This window comes from Nyctibius grandis, chromosome 3 (assembly GCF_013368605.1).
Source record: "Nyctibius grandis isolate bNycGra1 chromosome 3, bNycGra1.pri, whole genome shotgun sequence".
Classification (NCBI taxonomy): Eukaryota; Metazoa; Chordata; class Aves; order Nyctibiiformes; family Nyctibiidae; genus Nyctibius; species Nyctibius grandis.
Window position 1 is genome coordinate 83053344 of NC_090660.1, and position 24699 is coordinate 83078042.

The 24699-nt window shown below is 40.0% G+C and overlaps 1 protein-coding gene across 1 annotated transcript in view; it reads left to right on the forward strand.

Moving 5' to 3' along the window:
- Nucleotides 1-24699, forward strand: part of RALYL (RALY RNA binding protein like) — a 471140-nt gene that overhangs the window by 356659 nt on the left and 89782 nt on the right. The window contains exon 4 of the mRNA XM_068396465.1: nucleotides 19993-20068. Within this exon, the coding sequence (XP_068252566.1) occupies nucleotides 19993-20068 (76 nt within the window). The remainder of the gene's footprint in view (nucleotides 1-19992; nucleotides 20069-24699) is intronic.

A 24699-nucleotide genomic window follows, 5' to 3' on the forward strand; every position in this document is an offset into this window, starting at 1 on the left:
TTGTGTTTTAAAGTGTCCTGGTTTTGTGGGGATAAAATTCATAGAATCACTTTTCTGTTACATTTTGTTTCAGTTTGTGTCCAACTGTGGTATGGCCATCAAGGCCATTAGCAGTTAAATCCAGGGCAGCTGACCCAGGCTGGCCCACAGGTGTATTCTGTAACATTAACGTCACATTCACTACACGTGGGAAAGCTGCTGGGAGGGGGGGGACTCTGCTCTACTCTTCTTTCCTCTTCCTCCTTCTTCTCTCTTCTCTCGGGTTACTATTCCTGGAGGGACTTACCACCACTCTGTAAGCTAAGTATAATTTTGTGTCTTTTGTATCAGTATTGATATTGGTTATCTTATTTTATTAAATCTGTTTAAATTTCAACCCACGAGTTTCCCTCCTTTTCCCAATTCCCTTTCTCAGCTAGGGAGGGGTCTTGGGAGATAGAACAACTGGTTGTTGTTTAGCCCTGGGTGCGGGCTAAATGGAGTCATAAAGTTATAGCAATAAATGACAGTTTGGATCCTTTAAATTTGATATTTATACTCCGCCATTAATTGTTGCTGTTAATGGGGAGGACTTGAATATGTAATCAATAAATACTAGATAGAGAACTCAGTAGTCAAAGCATTTTATACGGACAATCTTGACAGTCAAAGTCTGTTGACTCCTTTGCTGAGAGATATGGTTTCTGTCAATATGCATGGAATTGACTAATTCCATAGCTATGGGCAGGAATTCAGGGATGCAGAGATTAAAAAACAGGTTAAGATAAAACAATGGGTATAAATAAGACACCTGTTTTTAAATAGATATTGCTAAGATCAGTTGATCCCATTTGCATTTTTTGGAAAAAGTAAATAATCCCTTTACCAAGTAGGATCACATCCCCTTTCCCTGTTTTACAGGAGGTTTGTTAAGGGCACAGTATATGAGTTTGCGTGTGCTATGCCCTCTTTCTTGTTTCATTTTTTGCCTTCCAATTTCCTTCTCACTCAGCATCACTTTGTATGGTGACAAAAGAATCATCATCCTCTCAGTCAAGGCTGTATCGAGGTTACAACCGTGTTACAGCTGATCTAAGGTACCTTAAGTGTATCTGGGTATTCTCTGTCCTAGGTAGAAGATCAGTTGTTCTCTGTTTCATTAAATATACCCACGAAGACTGATTAGCTCAGGCCTTCCCTTGTTTCCTTCTCAAAACCTCCTTTTTTAAGTTCTGTGATCTTACTTGTATCTTAAATCTTCTAAAAATAGTCTTTTCCTGCAGAAATATTCAGAGCACTTAATTATTCCGAATTTACATAAGTATCTGGTGGTCTTATTGGTGGTGGATGAAGGTAAGTGTACACCCTGATGAACCTGTTTTTAGAGAGACAAGAGACATGATTTTCCTACATCATCTTAACTTTATTTTTCTTGATATTGAATAGGAATCAGAGATGGATATACATCTGCCACATTCATAGCTAGTGAAATATGCACAAAGGCAGGTACCAAACATGAGAAAATTAATTAACATGTAAAGATTTTTCAAGCAAAGTTGGAAAAAAAAAAACAATAAACCAGGTCCAGATAACAATTTAAACATTATAATTGTTAGGTACAAAGTAAAATATGCAATTATTGGATGTATTTATGCAACTATTTTGAAATCTTAGTATCTTCGGTACTAATATGTTCACAATTAGAGTATGTAATTATTAATTTACTGTTCAGAAAATTACAGGACAATATATAATTTGTGACATTTCTATTATGAGAACATAAGTCATGTTTGGTTTTTGCATGTCAGTGGTTTTACCTTGCAGGATACTAAAAGATCAGCTAGAAAATGTGCTAAGTCATAGCACAAGGGGCATCCAAGCAGTCAGGAGGACCATGCCCAAAGTTCAGCCTGAATGTGATATAAGTGGGACTGACAGGACCGGGTGCAGTGTCTAAGTGTGAAAAGGTGACATTTAGAAAAAAGTGGCACTGGTCAAGTACATTGTATTACTGATCACTAAGCTTAGAGCTGCAAAATCCACACTTTAACACTTGTTGACAAATCCAAACATGTTTTTCATATCTATGTTGTTGAGGATTTTTTGTAGGAGGTTAGCAGGAAATGGCAGTTTTTCACAGCATGAGGTTGTGTTGACTATTCATAGCTCATATACTTGAGCAGTTGGATGCAGCTCAATAATAAAAATATTCATATCTTATTCCTTTCTTTGTTCTTGTGGTTTTTCTCATCCTCTGTGATTGTTTACTGCTCCTTCCTGTATGCTGTTATGGAGTTTCTAGAGCATATATAATAACTCACTGTATTTTTCTTTCTTCCTGATACACCACTTTCCTCCACTGCTGAGATGGTAGAAAGAGGTAATCATTGTAGTGTATAGGTATAATTAATCTTACTTTGTGATTTTAGCATGGTACTCACAAATTGGTTTATTGGAGTGTTTGATAAGACCACAGATATGCAAAGCACATAAAGACCGTTTTTATGTTCATGAAGGATGTTATTTTAGATCATGTAAGACTAGCTAAATGTGGAATTTTGAGCAAAGTTTATAGGATAATTTTTGTCATATTTATTATCTTGTGCATACAGTAGAGTGGGTGAGTTTGCACTTGAAGTGCCTCTCTCTCTTGACTGCCGCTGTCTCTTCCCAGCACCATTACAGCTTTTAGTTCTTGTTACCAATATGGTGGGTATTTTTCCTCTTTCTTGGTAGTTAATATTTGAACAATATTTGTAATTCTGTGTCAGTTTTACAACCCTACACACAGTCATCCTTTAGTTGATTACTGTTTCTTTAAGCAGAAGTATTAACACAAGAATAAATGTCTAAACTTGTTAAAACCAAGCAACAGCAAAACTCTCTTAGCTAAATTTCAATTTCAAGCATTTAGATATTAGGAATAAATAAAGAACCTGTTCTCTTCTTTTGAACTAATTCTCTTTCTAGTATAACTAAATGGCATGCTCCACTGCCCACACTTCCTATGCCAAATAGATTTTCACTTCAGCTTTTAGAGTATCACTGTCCATGATTTCTCAAATGCACATGTAATCTGGGATTTTTGTTACTTTCAGTGTGCCATTTGGGAAGACTTAGTCCTTTCCTTTGGTCACTGTGATAAAAATTATTATCTAAGGTTACAGACAAAGTAAAAGTATGTTCAGGATGGAATTTAGAGATCAGTGGTGTTAAGATGAGGAAAATAATTACTGTCAGCAACAGGCTGCTCATGATTAGAAGGGAAGGAGTAAACCAGTGGTTCCCTACTTTTCCTTTTTAATCTCCTGTTCACAAGGCCTTCTGCTTATTATCTTGTTTCTAATTTGTTTCACAATGGCAGGAAGACTCATATGTCATATGTTAAGGGTCCTGATATCCAAATAAAGACCAGCATTTTACTGCAGTGAGCTTTTCTTCAGTACCTTCCCAGAAGAAAGATAACAAACACTTCCTTGAGTCCTAGTTAAAATGGCAGAGAGTGCAAAATGCTGTTTCAAGAAATTATATGTACATGAGAATTTTAAAGAAACTGTGTAAAAACATAGACTCCTCATTTTTATTTATTAAATCCCTAATCCCAATTGCCATTTCCTTTCCAAAGTGTTTACAGATTTTACTTTTTTTTTTTCCTGAAATCTATTCTTGGTTCAATCATAATCCAAAAAAGAATTCAAGTAGCAGCAATAATCCATTTCATCTCAGTGGAGTTAGAGCTGAAAGAAAGAGAATCTGGTCTCTGGCTCTGTCTCCCTTGCTGTGGGAGAACCTAAATCCAAAAGCACAAAAGACGTTAACACAGTCAAGTGCTTGGGCATGGCTGTAGGAAAAAAGCCATGTGACACCTTTCACATATCCTAGAGAACTGAAGGGAAGTGCCACGAGGTTCATATCTGGGCAGTAGGAGCAGCTCCACAGACATCCCTCTCGCTCCCAGCGTGAACTGGAAGTTCAGCTAAGATAGCACCCTTGTCGAGTAAGCTTTCTTCCCTACCCAGGGTTTGGATTATCCAGATCCCACATGGTAGCACAGGCTCACTGCAGATGCACCCCAGGTACAAAAGCCACCTTGAATTTTTCACAAACCTATATGTCGACCATTTCTATGCTATCATATAGTGATGGGCACAGTAATCAATTATATTTGTAATGCTCAAAGTTTTGCCAATTGTTTTTCCAATTTCATATGGAGCCACAAAGGAGAAAGTGAAGGAAAAGATAGAATGGTGTTTATTTTTCTTTATTTTTTTAAAATGGTTCGGCAATTTGGTGTTTGGAGTAATTACTTTAGAGATGTACATACTTAACAAATTAAGTTATAGATCTTAGGTTTTGGTTGCTCAGTGGGTGAAGTCATTGGGGCAAATAGAAACTGTGGCATTGCCAGAAGTATTTTTAGTTTTATCAAAGTTACAGTCCAGTTGCAGAGAGAGAACTCTGATGCTATAGTTTGAAACAGCTTACTGTTTCTTCTCTTGGTTTTAGATTGTAACTCAGGTATGGCCACTTCAGTCAAAGGAAGCTACTGCTGTTGTTGATCTGTGAGAAAAATACTGGTTTTACTATTGAACCGTGTCGTGCAGTGGCAACGTCAATAACTCAATATTTCAATTAGCATTGGAGAAACCTGTATGAAATGTTTCTGGTTTTGTGGACACGCCAACACGTCCCCAGTGTGTTATCCACCTCTATGACATGGGGTGATACTACTGGACACAGCAAACACCATAATGGCGTGTGAGCCCAGGGGGATGGAGCTGCTGCAGATCCACGTGGCTCAAGTGTTTGTGTGCCAAAATGGGTGTGGGGTATGAAAGGTGACATCCTGTGCATACCAGGGAGGCACCATTTATTTCAAGGTGGCACAATAAACATGAAAGCTCATGGCCCAATACAGCCTTGCTTATGACAGGCTCAGATACAGCTATTTGCAGGGCAGCCTGTAAAATGAGTTCAGTCTTTACAATATGGATTGCCTGTAAGAAAGCTTGGCTTTTATGTAGCTCACTAAGAGAAAAGACCGATTTTTTCAGAAGTAATTGGTATACAGCAAGGCCTGTTGTTGGGAATAAAAAAGGAAATGAAGGGTGCTGGCTTTTGTAGGTATGTATGTAAGAGAAAGAAGGGGAGAAACAGCTGAATTTTGAAAGTAAATAAAAGCTGAGCACTTTTCAAAATACAGCTGGTTCTACAGCTCTGTTTTGGTTTGTTTGTTGGGTTTTTTTTAATACGGGCACATAAATTAATACCCAGATTAATACCTGAAAGAACTCTTTCCATAATACTGTTTTTGGCTATGCTACCCACTGGTTAGCAGTGTTAGCTCTTCCCCATTGCCCGTTTGACAGAAGTGTGAATCTTTAGCTTCCTATCTCTGTTCACAGTACAGGGATTTAACACTGCAAGTTTCTTACAGGGTTTCTATTGCTGGATAAAATAGTAGGCATTGAAATAATTTATTGGGTAAGTAAACACAAATATACCTCATAAAGATCAGAATAAAACACTTCATCATTTTATAAAAAATACCCTGGCACTGTATATTTAACTTAGATTAAACTTTAAAGATTGGTGCTAAGGTGTATTTTCTGGGACACATAAATGTAATTTGTATTTGACCTTTGGACAGATTCCTTTCATTGCTGGGATGCCAGTGACTGAACTATAGAAGTGACTATATGAGCAAAAGACCTGTGATTCATTTCTCTTCCAATATCATCCTATATCAGAATAGTGTTCATACTTAACTTCTAGTAGAACTAGTGAAAATAAAGACTAGCAAAAGCTCCCATAATAATCTGCAGATTCTGCATTCTGTAAAACTGCAAAATTTTGCTAAATACAGATTTCAAATTTAAAATATATTGATACATTAATTATATTTACACCTCCAACATGGTAGCTTTTCCAATGCTTTAAGTTTTTTGTACACTGAGTCCTTTTTTTACTTTTTCTCTCAATTCAAATAGCTGAAGATGTGATAACTAGAACCTTTCCTAGATTAGAAAAACTTGGAATCTGGCAATCTGTGTATGGGGGAGGCTTTTGATATGCAAACGCTCCAACACTTAGCTCTCTTGCTAATGCATGAAAAATACATTCAGGTATTTGCAAATGCAAGATTACATGCACGCACCATAGAACTTCACCATACTCTGCTGTGAAAATCAGGACCTCTGCTTCATCCTTCGAGTCCTAGAGGATGTCTGTGACATGCTAGATAATTCCTACATCCACGCTGCTGTAATATGCTGTCACACATGCCAGAAAACTTTTGACAGGCAACCCATAGACTTATATGTGAGCTGCCTGTGAAGCAATCAGAGGTATGGAGAAAGGCACAACTAAAGCAGGATGTACCCAGTTTATGAACATTATGAGACCTGAGTGGAATATTTATATTGTTAATGGGCTGGTCTTAATTCACTTGCCTTCCTGTTCCCCATCTACTATACAACAGACTGTATCCCTCTCTGACAGCTGAAGTATATGTCAATGAGAGTATTAATCCCTACTGTGCCTGCTCTCACTCATTCTGCCATGGCAGAAATACCTTTTCAGTTTTGGCTGGCATCCTAGCAGAAAAAAAGTGTACCATGCGCCATCCATCACAACCATCCTTGTCAGCATGTGTCACCAGGGGCAGCGTATCCTGAAGAATCTGTTGAACCCAAAACTGAGCCACTGTTGCCTGCAAGTGGATTTTGTTTTCCTTTGGGGAGAGTCCTTTGGGGATAGACCTTTATACTCAACTGTATTACCTGCCTTCCCAAAACTGCAACATGTACTACAGAAACAAAACACACAATTTTTAATTTAGAGAGTACAGCCAGACATTAACTATTCTGTGCAATAACTTGTGGGCATGTTTATTTTGCACATCTTGGACAGAGGGATTTATAGACTTTCAATACCTGAGCAGGATCTGGGGAGCTGTGAACTCATAAGTGCAGTAGGTTTGAGCACTGCTTTCATTTAGGAAAGGTATCAAATATTAAACTAGTTTTTTTGAATGTAAGAAAAACAAAGATTGACCTTTCTGGGTTACTTGTTGCAAACAGAAAAACAATTAGAACTGCCTCTTTTTCCAGACAAACCTAAATGAATAACTGTGCTGAAAGAAAACATGAACCCACTCCAAATAGTGATGCATCCCTCTCACATCAGAATTTGGGAATATCTTGAAGTGAGCACTGGGTATCTGGTGGGTAACTGATGCTTGATCTTGGCTGACATCCCACTTATATGAGCTGAAACTGAGAAGCATTTCCATGTTCTTGTTCATGATTTTTTTTCTATTAATCTCAGACTTTAGAACTATTTAAAGTGTGAAAAAAAAAAGCTTTTGGGGGATAACACCAAAATAAAGAACATTTTGTGCACACAAAAAGGGTTAATTGTCATTATTAATCCTGGAGCCATTATATGGCATTGACTTGGTATCCTAATGAACGATATAAAATGAAGTAATGAATGCATTTACTACAATTTATTGTCTCTAAATGTTATTTTAATTTCTTTATGGATCACTGTATAAAAGGCAAATGAGCTGGGAAGAGGGAGTACCTGCTGCTAAGACAGCAATGCAGTCTTGCATGCAGCATTCTTACCGGACAGTACAGATAGCACGATGCCATGCACTCAGGCACACAGCCATTCTCTATATAACACTTTTTCCTTAAATACAGCTGCAAACATCACACAACCAGCTGGAATTTCCCATTGTGACTTTTGGAACACTTCCATTACAGGCCATGACATCCTGAATCCCTGAGAGACTTTGTTACTGGATGTACTTTTTCTTTTTCCCAAAAATAAAGCAGCTCAGGTTGACAGTGACCATGGGAATGACCAAGAGGCAAATGTAAAAGGCCACAGTGTTCTTCCTTCTTGTTGGAGTTTACTAGATTCCACCTCAGTAAGTTAAAAAAAAGAAAAAGACAAGTCTCTTGATTACTAGACAATGTATGATTGAAGAGTGAAAAGTAACAACACTGACCTAAATCTGATTTTACCACAGACTTAAACGGAAGGCAACACGAACACTGAGAGCTTTTGAAACTCTCATTCAAAGTTGTCTCCTTTCATACGTGATCACTGCTTTTCTATTCTGGCCTAATTTCTTGGAAAATAGGTACAAATATTTTTAAGTATGGAATTATAAATGCTTATAAGATTGATAAATAGTATCAGGCATTATGGGAAAAAGGATTGTAAGGTTGAGGTTACAGCAGAGTAAAGGTATGCACAGTTAGTTGTAGACTGTTGGACCGATGTATGTTAGGCCAGCATAAATTCTTTTAGGGTTTATTTGTATCTCTGGCTCTGCTTTCAAGCAAAGAATATGTCATGATGTTAACAGCAGTGTCTGATAAGGAGCTGAATACTAGAAAGTGAAAGATTAGGAAACAGTGTGCTGAAGCAATGTTGTGTTGAATCACATTTATTTTTATTCCGACAGATCATTCAGCACAGTGTTTTTCTCTGGCCATTTTTGTTTGTTGCAATGCAAGTTTTAGGGATCTTCTTTTAGACTTAAGACAAATTAAAACAACAGTGCTAAGTCTTTAAAAAGTCTGCCTGCATCTTTCCTTGTACTCTCTTCCTCATTTTAAATGACAGGCATGAGATTAGTGGTTTATGCAGTATGATCAGAAGATTAATGTTTCCAGGTGAGCTGAGAGCTATTTCATTTGATCAGCCACTGGAATTTCTCATTGTACAGGGGGCGGCGGGGGGGGGAAGTAAAAAGAAAAAAAAAAAAAGAATAAGAAAGAATCTAACAGTTCTAAAAGCTGCAAGTACTGAGGTTTAAGATAGGTCTATGGTACCAGTCTTCCCTTAGCAATGATGATAGATAACAATTTCAGATATGACATGTCTGAGACTAAGTAATGTTTTGTTTGCTATATTAAAGCAATTGGCCCCAGCGTCCACTTCAACAGCAGTAATTTAACAATTTAACTCCAGTTTGAACAATTCAGTATTCCTCACTGTTCTTTTGCAACCTTCTATTTTCAGAAACTGTGTGAGAAAGATGAATTGCAGAACTTAAAAAAAATTGTTCCAGTTGAAAATACATGCTTCTATTGTAAATATTTCATACACAAGCATACATGTACAAAAATATGAGGTAAAAGGAAAATGCAAGAACTTTGGGTAGCGATTAGAACCTGGGTGAAAATTTTAATCTTGGGGGGAATGGGGTGGGGGGTGTCTGTTTTAACTTCATGACCAAGTTGCAGAAGACACACTATGGTTTCCAATAAGACTCTATGCAAAAATAAGGATTCTGGAGTCCTTACAGGAATCTGATATAAGCTCCAAAAACCTTTGAGGAAGAGAATGTCCAATGGGTGTTTATTGTCTTGTCTAGCTCTATATATTTCTTATGCCAGCTGCAGTAGAGATTAGTTTCTGAAGCCTTTTTACAAATATTTGTGCTGTGTTTATGTGTGGTTTGCTCAAGATAATCACATTCTGAAGAAATAAGTTGGAAGTCTCATGGGCTCACAAATTTCTGCGGAAATTCAGTCAGAGTGGAGGAGTTCTTGGTTCTTATGGTCTTTGAGCCAAAATGGCATATTTTCTTTGTGGGTAATAGAGATCTATTGTTTGTATGGCAAAGCTAATATAGACAGAAAATGTTACTGGGAAGCATAGAAGAACATGGATTCAGTTAATATAAGAGCATAGTGAATGACCAACTTGAGAGCCTTACTAGCACTGTGCATTAATACACATGGTAATTTAATCTTTTACTTTTTTAAAATTAAACTGGAAAATGTCATGTGGTCTTTTTTGGAGTAGTTCTGATACTCAAACTAGATTTAATGAGCTTCAAAATAATTACTTTATTTCCTCATATGATTTTTAGTAACTTATTACAATGTTTTCTGTTATTAATTCACGATATATGCAAATTAATACCAGTACACCTTAAACCACTTGCGAGAGAACCTCTGAAGCAGCCTATGAAGTATATCAGCATGCAAGACCAAATGTTAATCTACAGAGGTAAACAGCAAAAGTCCAATAAATTGCATTGAGAAGATGATGTTTTCTGTTTAGAGAAAAGGTTTCTGACCTGACTCCTAAGATTTTGGTTATTACTGATGGGTAACATGAATAGTGGGTGAAAAAGGGTTTGAGAGGATGAAGGGTGTGAGGATTATAAGGTCAAAACAGAGCTCACTTCTTGTTGAGAAACACAAATTTTTGTTAAAAAAATACACCAATATGATACATTAGTAAGAATAACAGAGTGGTTGGACATTTATATAGTTAGCAAGGCTATTTGAAGTTGTAGTGATTTCCAGTTCCAGTTAGTACCAGCTAGGTACTCACAAAACTGGTATAGAAGCAAAGATAAAACATCATGCTTTAGAACTTAAACTAATCCTAAACTACTTAGCATTTTAGGAGGAGAATCATGCTGAGATGATAAGAGAGTGAAGGGAAAATAATCTTGTTTCTCACTAGTTTGAGGTTCTTGCATCTCCTTCCGAAATATCTGGGGCAGCTGGAGGCAGAAAACTACAGGACGTGAAGCATCAGTCTGAGAAGATATTGCATTTTCTCTATTCCTATCAGCTACTTTTATGTTTTCCTTGCAGAAATGCCAAACAGACCTGAATAAAACAACACTGTATATCATTCATTTCGAAGCTTGTCAGCAATTCTAATTATTATATGTCCTGCTTTTGCAATAGACTTCTATGCTGTTGTAGTTTGGTTTTCAGATTGAATCCACTGGCGAACTGCATGCACTGGCAATGAAAGAGAGTTAGCACATGGCTAGAACCCAAGCATTGCTAATACAGAAATATTGGATTTGGCATATCATTTGCTTGTAAATCAGCTCCATGATAAAGTTTCCTCCCGTGTGCCAGTTTTCAGTGGAACTATCTCCACTTCCACTGTCATTTTATTCAATCCTAACCTGTTAATAAAAATGGTAGACTTTAGGTTAGTGAGTGTCACAGGGCATGTTCCTTTATATCATTGTTACATTATTTTATAATACTAAAACTGTGATAGTATTAAAAGAATATGTGAAGTTTTTACCTGAAAACATATAAGCTAAATCTGTTGCTGTCCATCATATGTTTTACAATGGCTGTGTTACAAAGACAACTTTTCAGAACCCTAATATGTGATATATTGGATATAAGGAAGAAATTTTTTACAATGAGGGTGGTGAGACCCTGGAACAGGTTACCCAGAGAAGTCATGGATGCCCCATCATTGGAAGTGTTCAAAGTCAGGCTGGACGCGACTTTGAGCAACGTGATCTAGTGAAAGATGCCCCTGCCCATGGCAGGGCAGTTGGACTACATGATGTTAAAAGGTCCCTTCCAACCCAAACCATTCTATGCTTCTATGAGTCTATAATTTGGAACACAAATTTTCATGAAGTTGGCACTGAAGAAATTACTGTTTCTCAAGGGAAATGCTATAAGACTTGTGCTATGCAATTCCAAGACGTATTTGGAGCTTGAAAATAACATCTTCCATAGCCTTCCTAATCCAAATAAACCTGGAACATGAAGATCATGGGCAGAAAGAGGGTATATAGAAAGGAGAATTGAATAGCTGAAAGTAGTTGAGAGTAGTTGTTTGGGGCAGGATGCTTGTTGAAGTGAGGTGGGGCCAAGATGAAAGATGAGATCACTGCAAAGAGAAGAACAGTGAAGAATAGAGGAAGGATTTCAAGACAAGAAGGGCCAGAAGGAGGATCCCGGGAACTAAAGGCCTGTCAGCCTGACTTCGGTGCTGGGGAAGGTGATGGAGCAGATCATCCTGAGTGTGATCACACGGCATGTCCAGGACAACCACGGGATCGGGCCCAGCCAGCATGGGTTCATGAAGGGCAGGTCCTGCCTTGTCCTTCTATGACAAGGTGACCCGCCTAGTGGATGAGGGAAAGGCTGTGGATGTGGTCTACTTAGATTTCAGTAAAGCCTTTCACACAGACTCTCACAGCATTCTCCTGGAGAAGCTGGCAGCTCATGGCTAGGACAAAAGTCCTGTTCACTGAGTAAAAAACTGGCTGGACAGCTGAGCCCAGAGAGTGGTAGTGAATGGAGTTAAATCCAGTTGACGGCCAGTCACAAGTGGTGTCCCCCAGGGCTAAGTCTTGGGGCCAGTACTGTTTAATATCTTTATTGATGATCTGGACGAGGGGATCGAGTGCACCCTCAGTAAGTTTGCAGAAGACACCAAGCTGGGTGGGAGTGTTGACCTGCCTGAGGGTAGGAAGGCTCTGCAGAGAGATCTGGACAGGCTGGATCGATGGGACGAAGGTAACTATATGAAGTTCAACAAGGCCAAGTGCCAGGTCCTGCACTTCGATCACAACAACCCCATGCAACGCTACAAGCTTGGGGCAGAGTGGCTGGAAAGCTGCCTGGCAGAAAAAGACCTGGGGGTGCTGGTCAATAGCCGGCTGAATATGAGCCAGCAGCATGCCCAGGCAGCCCAGAAGGCCAACGACATCCTGGCTTGTATCAGAAATAGTGTGGCCAGCAGGACTAGGGAAGTGATTGTTCCCCTGTACGCTGCACTGTTGAGGCCTCACCTCGAATACTGTGTTCAGTTCTGGGCCACTCACTACAAGAAGGACATTGAGCTGCTGGAGCGATTCCAAAGAAGGGCAACAAAGCTGGTGAAGGGTCTGGAACACAAGTCTTATGAGGAGCGGCTGAGGGAACTGGGGTTGTTTAGTTTGCAGAAGAGGAGGGGAGACATTATCGCCCTCTACAACTACCTGATAGGAGTTTGTGGTGAGGTGGGGGTCGGTCTCTTCTCCTGGGTAACCAGCGATAGAAAGAGAGGAAATGGCCTCAAGTTACACCAGGGGAGGTTCAGGCTGGATCTTAGTAAGAATTTCTTCACTGAAAGAGTCATTAGGCATTGGAACAGGCTGCCCAGAGAGGTGGTGGAGTCACCATCCCTGGAGGTATTTAAAAGATGAGTAGATGTGTTGCTTAGGGACATGGTTTAGTGGTGGACTTGGTAGTGTTAGGTTAATGGTTGGACTCAATGATCGTAAAGGTCCTTTCCTACCAAAATGATTCTATGATTCTATGAAATGTAAGCAAATTTTCTTGATATGTCCAAGAAATGCAGACATTTTTACATGATATGTTAACATGTTAACAAATGCAGACAAAAGAATGTTGGTAATTTTTGGCAAAGTATTGTTATTGTGATGGTTATTTTAGGAAAAATACTTTTTGTTTGTGTTTACATTAATAAAGTTGACCTTCTACAGGAAAAATAGTGAGAGAGACAAAGTGATGGGGGCAATGGGGATAGTGAACTCTTGTACTCTACAGATTTCAATTGTCCTGAAAAACTATTTCTTGGAGCATGAAGCTAACATTAGTAGGAGAGTTAGATAAAAGGCTGTGGGGCAGAGAAAGTAGCCAAGTTTTAGAAAAGATTTAAAAAAAAATGTATTTTGAGAAAGAATTGAAAATTACTGAGGTTCAGGGCATGTTCCCTGGAATAAATCATATTGAAATCTGAAAGAGTTAGATGAGGTCTTTCATACTGTATCCCCACTACACTGTTTAATGTTGCTGCTTGAGGCTAATTGCAATGCTGCGAAACTCAGACATCTAGTCAACATTAAGCTTCGTCTGAGTCTCATGGTAATAAGTACCTTTTGTTACCCAAGAAAAGCAGCAGAGAGTTTGTTGGCTGCTGCCTTGTAACGACTGTGCTTGATGTGAAAGAAGACAGGTGCTCTATTTTCTTTTTGTAAACAGCGTCTTTATTGTGGTCAAGAAAAAGCAAAGAATGAAAGGTGCTCCTTGCATACCTCACTGTCTGAAAATAACTGTAAACCAAGGACCGGTTCTGTTTCCCATTAATAGCAGCAATGAGAAGGTACAGTGTGAGCAGGGATTGGGATCACATGAGAGTCCCCGCTTGAACATTTTTTTTATTTTGGCTGGCTAAACTTACATTAAAACAGTCATCTTTTCCCGAAGGAAGCAGAAAGTGCCTGATGCACTTTCTTTCTTTCCATTGCTTTCATGTATTCTTGCAGCAATGTTAATTTTCTTCATGTGCAATATTAGCCAGTCCATGTGTTAAACAAGTACATGTCAGGTAGAAATCTTGTTGTTTGGGTAGGAAATAGAGTAGTTGAAAATTTGATTAAATTAAAAGGACCTTCTTACAGGAAGATTACACTTGCCTGCATCTATAGTTTGGCTCCAGTGGGGTGAGGTGCTCATATGACAGCCAGCTTGATGGCCGCCGTGGCACAAACTAAACTAGGCGTTTCCGTAATTAACACTCAAGCTCCCGCAGTTCTTACAGCTGGTCACACATGAGTGGCTATGGCCACATAATCCCCCAGAGACAAGTCTGAATCTCTTGCATCTGCAAAAGAGCAGCATGGATCTTCCCACAGAGAAACCCAGAAGCCTTATGTTGAGGAGGAGGAGTGGGGAGGTTTGCCACCAACAGGACTTCCTTCTCATAGGAAACTCTTCACAAGACATGCTCTTTTCTCCATGATGTCCCTTCCTCTGCAGTCCAGTACTCCAGCCTTCCCCCAGAGCGACTCCTGCCCTATCACAGTACGTAATCTACAGGGATTCAGGTGTCAGCAGAGGAGCAGTCTGGGATCTCTCAGCCACAGCCTCTGCAATCTCAGAGGAGTCCAGGGGCAGTCTTCAAGAGGCCACAAAATTAACATCCTCCCCTTCCCCAGGCAGGATGGGCAGGCCATGGACCACTGCTGGTTGCACACCCAAAGGGTTCAGGAAGGTCTGCCCAGTGACTGTGCTATTACTTAGGCGGTAGGTGCAGGGATGGCAGCAAGCAGACAAAAACCAAGGCAGGCCAATACTCTACATCAGCTGTGAAACACATCAGCATCCATTCTGAAGCTAAGGGAGAGACTGCTGTCTCCAGGGCCCTGAAGGAATGTTTTCTGATGGGTGTATAGACAGGACAGGATTTCCCCTTTTAGCTGTTGCCTGTCCTCACACCAACCCAGTTCCCTGGGGAACAGAAAGAGACTTTCCAGCAAGACAACCCCTGACACTTCTGTTACTGAATGGCATTAAGAATGATAGCTTATATAATCCTATAGCCTTATTTCATTTTAGCAGTATTTAATAAAAGAAGAGTTGGATGAACAAAGCAATTTCATACCCTATTCAACAAGCGGCCCTTTCTGTATGAAGCATTAACAATAGCTGTCATCTTTGTACAAAAAAAAGGCTTCCAATTACTTCAATGCTAAGAGAAAATCCAAATGCAGCTGAGTGCCCCATAAGCAAATTATTTTTAATATCATTGTAGAAGAGAAAAATGTGTGACACAGACCTTCATTTAATATTTTACTAGCCTTGAAAGTTAATGAGTTTGTGTTCAGTTTTCTGGGAAGTTTCTTCTTTACACCTATGCATTTTGGGCACAGAATTGAACAGAACTGAGAACTGTCCTCTCCACTTTTTTCACATTTCAGTGCTAGAGACAGGGAAAAGGGAGACGACATGTAATTAATATAACATATAAACAAAAAAGGAAGACTGTGATGCGAAAAATATCATATGACTTCATTAAAATACCTTTAGTATGCAACAGGGAGACTTATAGGACTGGTAGATGGAAGAGTATAAAAGAAAGATAGATTAGTTTTAGTTTTTCTGTTGTTCACTTCTGCTATTAATCACACGACTAGAGGCTTTCTCTAAATCGCATCTACCTCTCAGTCTTTCTCTTCTGTCCCATATACTTTGGGCCATCTGAAAAAGGAGAAAATGCATCCGGATCTCCCTATATACATATCTCTGTCTGGATATAGATTGTACATTCATTGTCTGAATTCTGTCTCTGTACATTAATTTTAATTATAATTTCTTCCATTAAAGGTTGGTCTAAAGCAGAGCTGGTACACAATAACACCCTTTTTCATCCAAAATTTGAAGTCAAGTAACTGCAGGATTTTTCAAGGAATGTCTCCGTTTCTGCACCATTCAGAAGAATGGGTGGAATAACATCTGATGAAACACGTCCTAGAAAATTATCTGTTGAGCTACAGAGGCCCTTAGAGTTTTCTTAGCTCCAGGTCTTGGTTCCCAGTCTTTCTGACATGGAGCCCACACTCAAAAGCCACATCAGTAATACTTAATTATAGGTACCTGGAACCATCCTCTTTCACTGGGTCTTACCCTGCAAAGCAGAGCAGCCACAACTGAAGTTCCAGTCAGCAATGGTCCGTAGCTCATGTCAATTCTCTACCTTTGTCTAGAAATTTCATGGGAGAGTACTTGTTAACTGGGGTTAAAAGTCATGCCAGAAACCACTGTAACAATTTAATGCAAGCGATAACTGAGTACTAGAGCCTGGGAAGGGCACTATTTAATTTTATAATATAGATGTAGCCTGAGAAACAGGTCCTGGATTTACAGCAGAAAGCCTCCAAGTCCCAGTTTTCATGGGTTGAGCTAGTGCCTGTTGAAGCTTCTAGTTTATGGCATTTGTTTTTGTGAACCAAAATGATTGTTTGGGTTTGGGTGTGGGTATGGGTTTGGGTTTGGGTTTTTTTTTTCAATAAAACTTTTTAAGAAGTCTGAAGGGCAGGTATACTGAGAAGTACTAGAGTATGAATACTCTCTAGGTATCATTGCTTACACTTACAAAGCTTGTTTAAAGCCAATTGTTGTCAGGACCAGATTCTCAGATTGCTTTGGCAGTGACACTATGAGCAAAGCCTCAAGGCTAGCTGATGTTGCCTCTCCAAAAAAGGGAGGCTCATGCACCAGAGTCTCCTTGATCATTACTCTACTGCCTAGAGGATATTGGCAGGCAGTGGCAGGAAATGGTGATAGGAGAAGGTAGATCATGCTGTGCTGAGTTGCTCTTTCAGACAAATTTGTGTAGCCACTGAATACAATCACTGCTCTCTCTAAATGGTTTGCATATTATTCTTTATAAGACTTTTTTTTTCTCATTATTTGCTAGGCACTTTTCAGTATAATTAGAAATAAAAACGTGTTTAAAATTAGATATATTCTGCTGATGACACACAACCTTGCATGAAAACTAGATCTCATACCTTGACTAACCTCTGCTGGGCTAACAGGGATAGAACTGAAGATGCATTTCTTTATTAAAAGAAAGCAATCTCGTTTGATTTTGAAAGCACAGAGAGAGCAGCCTGCTGCATTATAATGTGCTGTTGTCCACACAGTCGCTTTTCAATTCATAGTGATTCCTTAATATTTTAAATTTCAGCCTTGAATTTATCTTAAAGTTGAAGTCTAAGTGAACATTTATAGTACATGAGCAGAGAAAATAATGTGAGAGTCCTTGGGTTGCTCCATTCCCACACAGAAGCAATGTGAATGTCTGTGTCCTTTGTCAAGTTGTCTAGCTCATATTCATGTACAACTGCAGTAGCTAATTTTACAGCATAAGGAGTGATACCTCTCTGCATTCCTTGGGGTGGAATCATTAGCACAGGTAAATCTCTGTGCTGCAGCCAGCAAATTTATTTGACACACAGTTTATGACCTAGTAGATGTAAATGTCTGCTGTGAAACTAATGATGGATGAAGCAAGAGAACAAGTTATCTCACAAGATTTCCTGTTGGGCTGGAAATAATCTATCCTGTGAAATGTTGACAAGTTCACTTCTAATCTTAGCTAGAAAATTGAGGTTGGAGTAGATAGTGCTGAAAAATAATGGGGTGAAAATCTGTTCTAACTTTTCAAACCATTTCCTACTTCCATTCTTAACTTACTACAAGGTGCTTAGGGAGCTGCAGAGCTATTCAATCACTTTCATATTAACAGAAAAGCCCCATGTGCACAGCTTTTCTATGAACTATTTTCTGTGTTAAAGAGAAATTCTGGCTATTACTGTCTGCATAACATAGTTGACTGCTTTCTGCTAGTACATTTAGAGATTTATTTAAGTGTGAGGGACCCTTAACTGATCCTGAACAGCTTTACAGCCGTGTTTTCTTAAAGCGTTACCTTCCTGAGAGTATTTGATTAAAATAAAGGGAACACATAAGAAACAGCCCTTAGTCTTCTACACTACTTGTCTTTGTTAAAAGTGGGTGTTGTAGACCTGTAAATGCAAGTCTACAAGAATAATCATCAAGATAGTATTGATCTGTCCCAGAAGGATGTGAAAAACTTTTTTAAGTCCTTTAATGTTCATATGCTTAAGAATAGTGACCTGGGCTGTAGCTCTGAAAGAGAAGCAGATGAGACATGAAAAATAAGTGAAAATGAATCCCACAGCCTCAGGTATTTCCCAAGAACTGATTACAATTCTACTTTTTTTCCTAAAATCTGACCTAGTTGGAGTAGGAGATGGTGAAAGTCAATACAGTCAATGACGTTAAAGCTGACATATTAAAATAGTGTGAAAAGCTCTAATTACTGTAAAGGTCACAGGATAAAAAAATCATTCCAGTGCTGTTATTTCCAGGAGCCAATGGAAATGCAGCACAGCTATCAAAATTCCTCAGTGGCTTTCAGAAATACTTGACGTTTACTTTGTTGCGTCAACATTAGCAGAATTTGTATTGCTTTAAATAAGGGAATTGTAGCTGAATTTTTAACAACCATGGAAGAGGAAGATTAATATGTATTTAATAAAATACATATTAACGTTAAAGGCAGGAAAGCATTTCAAGTAGGTATGAAAACTGTCTCTAATATTCATTCAACTTCAGAAAGATAAGTAAAATAATAAATTTAATATTTTATGGAAAACTATGATTTAAGAGTAATACAACTCCTACAAAAGGAACTACAATCAGATGTAATTCCAAAATTATTTATATGGAGAAAATTTTACCAAAAAGTGTATTTTATATTAAATATTTCTACAGAAAAACTTTTCATTTCAGGACATTGTATAATTTTAAATAAATGATGTTTTATCTCAAAATATATAATTTAAATGGAAAATATGTTTAACATTCTTTTAAATGTTTGAAGCATTAAATTTCCAATGGAAAAATCTTTTCAATCAAAAAACCTGAGAGACATATTTTCAATGTTTCTGATTGTTAAAAAAAGTCAGATGGATAATTTTTTTCCACTTTGTGTGACATAAAAGTATCCAGTCAGTAAGTCTCAGGCTTTTACTGCATCTTTTGATGTCAAGAATAGCTTAAATAAAAATATCTGGGCTTTTAGTATCACTGTGTGGGCAGTGGTGCTTCCTCATTCTACATCTTGGATTTCTACTTCTCTTTTCCCCCCGTCACACTTGATTTCATGTTAAACATGGACGTTACCAAGAACATGTGCTTCCTTGAAAGTCTTTCTCACCAAGTGATTCCATGGTAAATGAGATACCTTGTTCTGTCACAGTAATTTCACTCTGAAATAACTCTGATTTTGTTGAATATTGCTCTTTTGTATATTAGCGAAACTGAGGAGAGATTTAGCTGCAGCATCACTCAGCACGGAATTTGCTTCCTAATCAGTTTTATGTTATCCACTTGATTTGTTTTAATGTTGACTTTACAACATCCAGTTTGAGGGGGTGTGGGCAGAGCTTTTACATGTGGGTTTGTTTTTATATAAACAGCTTCATAACCTCAGGCAAGGTATTCTCCACAGAAGGGCCTATGTTTCTCCATGGGTAACTGCTACTAGCAACCAAAATGATGGACATGTATTTCCTGGTATGTCTTTGAGTATAATTCAAAAGAAAGGAGTAACTTGAGATCCAGCATGACTCATGTCTATACAAGCTTCACATATTTTTGAATTTCAAGGATAAATACACAGGCATAGCGTAAGTGAACTTTTAATAAGCGTGCATAAGATTTCTACTGTTGTTGAGAATTATAAGTACCTGCCTAAGATAAAGTATGGGCTAAACCAGTCCATTTTCACTGTCCGTTACTCATTTTCAGTGTCTTGAAGGTGCCTTGGCAAACTCATTCTAACTTACAAATGTTTGGCTTACTAATATCAAATGTTTGCTTTCAGATATCAACATGGCAGGAGAACCAAAACCATACAGACCAAAACCTGGCAACAAGCGGCCACTTTCAGCACTTTACAGGTAAGTGAGATTTCATCTTAACTTACTACAATTCCATTTTTATTAGAAAAATTATGGTAACCTGAAATGTATCTACCAATGTCACTGTTTAGCCCATTAAAGAGACAAAGGATTTTTTTTTCCATTCACTCTTTGATGTTTGTCCAAAATATAATCAAGCTCCTGTACACACTGAAAGGTTTTGAATGTGAGTAAAAGAGCCAGTATTGTAGTCTCTGACACTACGTGTATCTGTTAACTTATTCTAGAGCAAAATTTTCTAGCTTTTGGAGATAAAGACTGTCCATATGATGCCTGTCTGAAAAAAATAATTTAAGCCAACTAGAAGTAAGCCCAGCAAAAAAAGTGCCTGACCGATACTTAGATGCAATGATCACAATATACACACAATGCCCTCTTTTGGTTGGAAACAAACATCAGAGCTTCTGTTTGCTGTAAAAAATTAAAAATACTTAGAATATTTAAATGATAATACAGGCACTCAGAAGAATAGATAAAACTAAATCAGTCGGACTAGAATTTTATTTCTTAGTGAAAATGCTTTATGTTTTACTGAGGCCAAAAGCTGGTCTCTGCCTTCTCAGTATTCACACCATGAATGTTATTTGCCAATGCAAGAACAATCCAAAGGGAAGGGCTCCAGTTTTAAACTGTAAGAGATACTATACATAAAGTCTTGCTATACTAAAAAGCTATTTGAAATTATTTTGACAGTGACACTCCTTTAGGATGAAGTAGCAGAATGCAATCACCTTGAACAGGTTTTGTTCCAGGGATGCTAAAGCCACTAGGATTGTGCTTGGTGAACATTAAGTGCTGTAAGACTCCACTCAATTGCTCAGTCTGTAATTCAAGCTTTGAATTTAAACATGCGTTGCACTAAAAAGATGTTTATTCATTTGTTCATGCACTGGTAATTTGATTTTCCCTCCACACCTCCTTTTACCTTTTCTGAAGTGAAAATGGAAGTGCAGGAGAAGAGAAGCAGACTTTAGGCCCATATAAAAGTGTAATGTTTAACAAAATTATAATGAGATACAGAATAAAATTATAAATCTGTCATTTACTAAACCTACTGACAAGAAGACTGGTGTGGTGATTTGTGAAGTGTTTATTAATGTCTCCACTTCTAGTACTACAATCAATAAATTTTCTGTTCTTTTTTTTTTAAAATTGAGTGCTATTTCAATTTTTAATCTTTGTGCATTTTTGCTTGGCTATGGCCTCTTTCCTGTGACTTTTTTATTTGCAGGTTCAGTGAAATAACTAATAATTTCAGAGCAACAGAACTGGTTTCTCATCGATTTGTGTATCATGGGTGAAAACCAACTTCTAACAAGACTGGACTTCTTCCTCGGGTGTTGAGGAGAGCATTGATAGTATCTTTCTTCTATTCCCAGATGCCTTCTTTTCATACAGCTTGTACAAACCTGAAGAAACTCCCACTTTTTTTTTCCAAATAAATTAAGCTTTCATGAAGCATTCTAGATTGTTAGGGGGATTGGCAGAGAAACATGTACACATGCATTTCTGCTCAATAAACCTCATTTCTCATAAATGTACTATAGAATTCATGCTCCAGATCCATTAAAGGAGTTAGGGCTGATTCCTACTGTGGCTGAAATGCCGATAGACTGGCTTTGAGAACAGCTCAGTGGTGAAATCAGAGACACTTGAGTAGGACTTTTTCAAGCCTGGTCTGGTCTGAAAGCTTCAGATGGAAATTCAAGGGTGGGATCTCAGAATGAGACAAGCAGGAGCATGTGAAGTTTTATCATACAGTTGCCCTTAGCTGAAGTGATAGGGATATTACTTTTGGAGAAGAGAACCTCTGTTTTATTATTACTCTCAACTGCAAGCTGTTAAACTCTGTAGGTGTTACTGGTAGTCTCTGTCTATGGTGTCCCTGTGTTAGTATTTCAAAAGATTTTTGAAGATGTTTTGTGATTTCTGGCATCTGACAGCGGCGGCAGCAGTGACAGCGACTTGAGGTTAGTGCGGGGGCGAGGGCGGCATTGGGCTGTAACTGGGCGGTTTTCGTACTCTTGACCCCCCTGGAGCAGCAGCCCCGAGCTACTTCCCCCCCACCCTGGACCCGGAGGTTCCCGGCAACGAATCAGGAGAGGAGGGGGCGTAGCCGGAGGCACCGCCGGCGATTTAAACGCACCACCCCCTGTTGATTGGGGGTGGTGATTGTTTGGGTGATAAAAAGCCTCCTGGAGGACAGGGACTAGTCCCTACCCAGAGGGGAGAGGAAGAGTCAGCAATGACTGTGTGAGTCAGCAGTGACTGGGTGTGTCCCAGGGCAGGAGAGGCCGCAGCAGTTTGCAGCTCGTTGGGGAGGGCGCTAAATCCCTCCCAGTGCACAAGGCGAGGAAGGTGCCAAGGAGCTGTGAACCAGGGGTGGCACCAACAGGTATTTCCCAGCTCAGTGAAAGAACAATGGTGTCTACCCGGCGGAAGAAGACCAAAATGGATGTAGGAACCCAGACAGAGCTCCCACGGAAGGAGGCGATGGTGCAGGTTGCCAGCTGCAGGGAATGCTACAGCGTCTCTATGGTGTCAGGGGGCTGTGTGCGCTGTGAGCAGGTAGATGATCTGCTCGGCTGAGCGGCACAGCTGCAAAGCCAGGTTGAAAGGCTTCAAGCCGAAGTAGAAAGGCTTAGGAGCATTCGGGAGGCTGAAATGGAGATAGACTGGTGGAGCCAGACTCTGCCCTCCCTGCAACAAAAATGGGAGCACCTGCCGGAGAGCTCCCAGGATCTAGGGACCCCTGTACTCTGCCCCTCTCAGGTGGAAAACAATAACCTAGAGGAAAGGAGTGAGTGGAGGCAAGTCTATGGCCGTGGCAAAAGGCGAGTGCCCTCCTTGCCTACCTTGCCTCCACAGGTGCCTCTGAGCAATAGATATGAAGCCCTAGTGGAATACAGACGGTCCAATGGGGATGTGGTAGAGAGGCAACCTATATCAGAGGTCCCACCACAGTCAGAAAAACCTGACAGGCGTATAGCTATCTCCTCCACAAGGAAGAAGAGAAGAGTTTTAGTGGTTGGAGACTCCTTCCTAAAGGGATCTGAGGGCTCAATATGCAGAGCTGACCCCCATCCCAGGGAGGTCTGCAGCCTGCCTGGAGCCCGAATCAGGGATATCACCAGGCAACTCCCCAACCTGGTGAAGGCCACAGACTACTACCCCCTGCTGATCTTCCAGACAGGTGAGGAAGAAGCTGCATCCCGTAGTCTGAGGGGGATGAAGAAAGACTACAAGACCCTAGGATGGTTGGTGAAAGAGTCTGGGGCACAAGTTGTTTTCTCCTCCCTCCTTCCATTTTCAGGTGATGACGTGGGATGGAATAGTAGGATTCTCTCTATTAACGCCTGGCTACGAGACTAGTGCTACAGGCAGGGCTTTGGGTTCTTTGATAATGGCTGGTTTTATAAGACACCAGGCGTGACAGTGATACATGGGAAAGGTTTATGTCGTAGAGGCAAAAGGGTTCTGGGATAGGAATTAGCAGGGCTCATTCGGAGAGCTTTAAACTAGATTCGAAGGGGGATGGGGTAGTAGCTGGGCTTGCACCACTGGGGCAACGCTCTAGTGTTGAGGTAGACCAGGAGGCCTCCCATCCCCCTGGGGTGAAATCGGTGTGCTCAGCTCGCTCCCTGAAATGCCTGTACACCAATGCACGCAGCATGGGGAATAAACAAGAGGAGCTGGAAATCCGTGTTCGGTCGGGGGGCTATGATTTAGTGGCAATCACAGAGACTTGGTGGGATGCCTCGCATGACTGGAATGTGGTCATGGATGGCTATGTCCTGTTCAGGAAAGACAGGCCACTAAGGAGAGGTGGTGGAGTTGCTCTTTATGTGAGTGAGCAGCTAGAATGTATTGAGTTCTGTCCAGGGGCGGATCAGGAGCGAGTTGAGAGTTTGTGGGTGCGAATTAAGGGACAGGCTGGCAGGGGTGATACTGTTGTGGGTGTCTATTACAGGCCACCAGATCAGGATGAGGAGGGTGATGAGGCCTTCTACAGGCAGCTGAGAGCAGTCTCGCAATTACAGGGCCTGGTTGTCATGGGGGATTTCAACTACCTTGATATTTGCTGGGAGGCCTACTTAGCCAGCCATCCTCAGTCCAGGAGGTTCCTCCAGTGCATTGATGATAACTTTCTGATGCAAATGGTGGATGAGCCAACTAGGAGAGGAGCGCTGCTGGATCTTATCCTCACTAACAAGGAGGGTCTGGTTGAAGAGGTGAAGGTTGAGGGCAGCCTTGGCTGTAGCGACCATGAGATGGTAGAGTTCAGGATCTCATGTGGCAGGACCAGAATAGCTAGCAGAATCACAACCCTGGACTTCAGGAGGGCCAACTTTGGCCTTTTCAAGCAATTGCTAGGGGAAATCCCATGGGACAGGGTACTAGAAGGTAAGGGGGCCCAAGATAGTTGGTTAGCATTCAAGGACTGCTTCTTCCGAGCTCAAGATCAGAGCATCCCAACAGGTAGGAAGTCAAGGAAGGGTACCAGGAGACCTGCATGGTTAAACAGGGAACTGCTGGGCAAACTCAAGTGGAAGAAGAAGGTGTACAGATCGTGGAAGGAGGGGCTGGCCACTTGGGAGGAATAGAAGTCT